Source organism: Triticum urartu, chromosome 7, assembly GCF_003073215.2.
Source record: "Triticum urartu cultivar G1812 chromosome 7, Tu2.1, whole genome shotgun sequence".
Taxonomy (NCBI): domain Eukaryota; kingdom Viridiplantae; phylum Streptophyta; class Magnoliopsida; order Poales; family Poaceae; genus Triticum; species Triticum urartu.
In genome coordinates, this window is record NC_053028.1 from 615,753,036 (window position 1) to 615,754,381 (window position 1,346).

At 57.4% G+C, this 1,346-nt stretch overlaps 1 protein-coding gene across 1 annotated transcript; it reads right to left on the reverse strand.

Moving 5' to 3' along the window:
• Positions 1-276: 276 nt before the first annotated feature.
• On the reverse strand, positions 277-1,094 carry LOC125521203 (transcription factor PCF1-like). Its single transcript, XM_048686263.1, has one exon. It carries the CDS (start codon positions 1,088-1,090, stop codon positions 599-601), a length of 492 nt encoding a protein of 163 aa, XP_048542220.1. The 5' UTR covers positions 1,091-1,094; the 3' UTR covers positions 277-598.
• Between the last annotated feature and the right edge of the window lie 252 nt (positions 1,095-1,346).

The following is a 1,346-nucleotide window of genomic DNA, read 5'->3' on the forward strand; positions in this document are numbered from 1 at the left end:
TATGACCTGACTACAAACCGACATGCAGATTGGTGTGAAGAAAAACGCTTTCCTTCACTATTTGCAAGAGTTCAGAACAGACACAATTAAGCAAACAGTTATAATGATCAATCCAACCAACAGCAATCTCGTCTGCCACAGGTTGATCTCCAATTTCGACTATCACAGGCCGATCTGATAATAAGCATGAAGGAAGTATTATGCCAAACTTCTGCTGCAGGTTCAAATCAGGTATCGTTCAGAAGGCCAAATACCGCCAAAAACATGCAGAAAATAGGACATTGCCATAAAAGGCTAAGCACCATTTAAATTAAAATGAGCACCGAACCATTCACAAGAACTTGGACATTGTTTCCAACATCAAGAGCACTCGCTCAACAAACACTGACAGAAATCTGCCCTTTTTTAAGCCACTAATAATTCTATGATCTCAATCTCCCTCCCCTGATCACTCGAATCGCACATCTAAAGGCCCTAACCCGTGCCGTGGCAATAAGTTTCAATTATTCGGGAGGGGAAGACTGATACTACAGAGCCCAATAGGCCCCTCAACACTCTAAGACTAACAAGCCCCTAACCCTAGCCTCCCCTGTGCCAATTACTTGTTCTCCTTGCCTGCGGCGTCAGCGGGCGGCGCGGACGCGAGGGGCGGCTCGTCGGCGCTGGGCGGCTGCATGAGGAGCGCGGTGTAGTAGGGCACCTGCACGAATGGGGCGTGGCCGGCGACGGGGACGGCGGCGGGGGGCGCCTCCTGCGGGGTGACGCCGGTGCCGGTGGCGGCGATGATGGAGGGCTCGGCCTGGCGGAGCAGCCACTCGATGGTCTCGCCGTCGGTGCGGTGGCCGAGCTCGCGGGTGAGCTGGAAGACGCGCGCGGCGACCATGGCCGGGATGCGGACCCGGCGGCCGCGGCCGGCGACCTTGGCGTGGCGGTCCGAGGGCCGGCGCGGGCACGCCCGGCGCGCGGCGGCGGGGGCGGAGGGGCCGTCGGCGGCGAGGGGGGCGGCGGCGGCGGGGGAGGGGCTGGGGTTTAGGGTTTGGGCGGGGACGAGGTTGTAGAGGACGAGTTCGGAGGGTGCGGTGGACATCATTGGGTCTGGGGGGTGGGGGTGGGGTGGGTGGGTTCTGCAAGGTGGGGTCGGCCAGCGGTGGTGGGGTGCACGGCCGTGGTGGGGCTACGGGGTGGCTTTATAGGATAGAAGGCCCTCGGCCTCTGGGGGGTGGGGGTGGTGGATTGGGCCGTTTCACTTGTTTCCATTTCCATTTTCCATCTCAAAATAAATCTCTTCCCTAAATATAAATCTCAAAAACAAATGAGATTTATCTCAAAATAAATCTCTTCCCTAA

Coding starts and splice junctions, on each gene's coding strand:
- LOC125521203 (XM_048686263.1), bottom strand. CDS start 1,090: ATGATGTCCACCGCACCCTCCGAACTCGTCCTCTACAACCTCGTCCCC.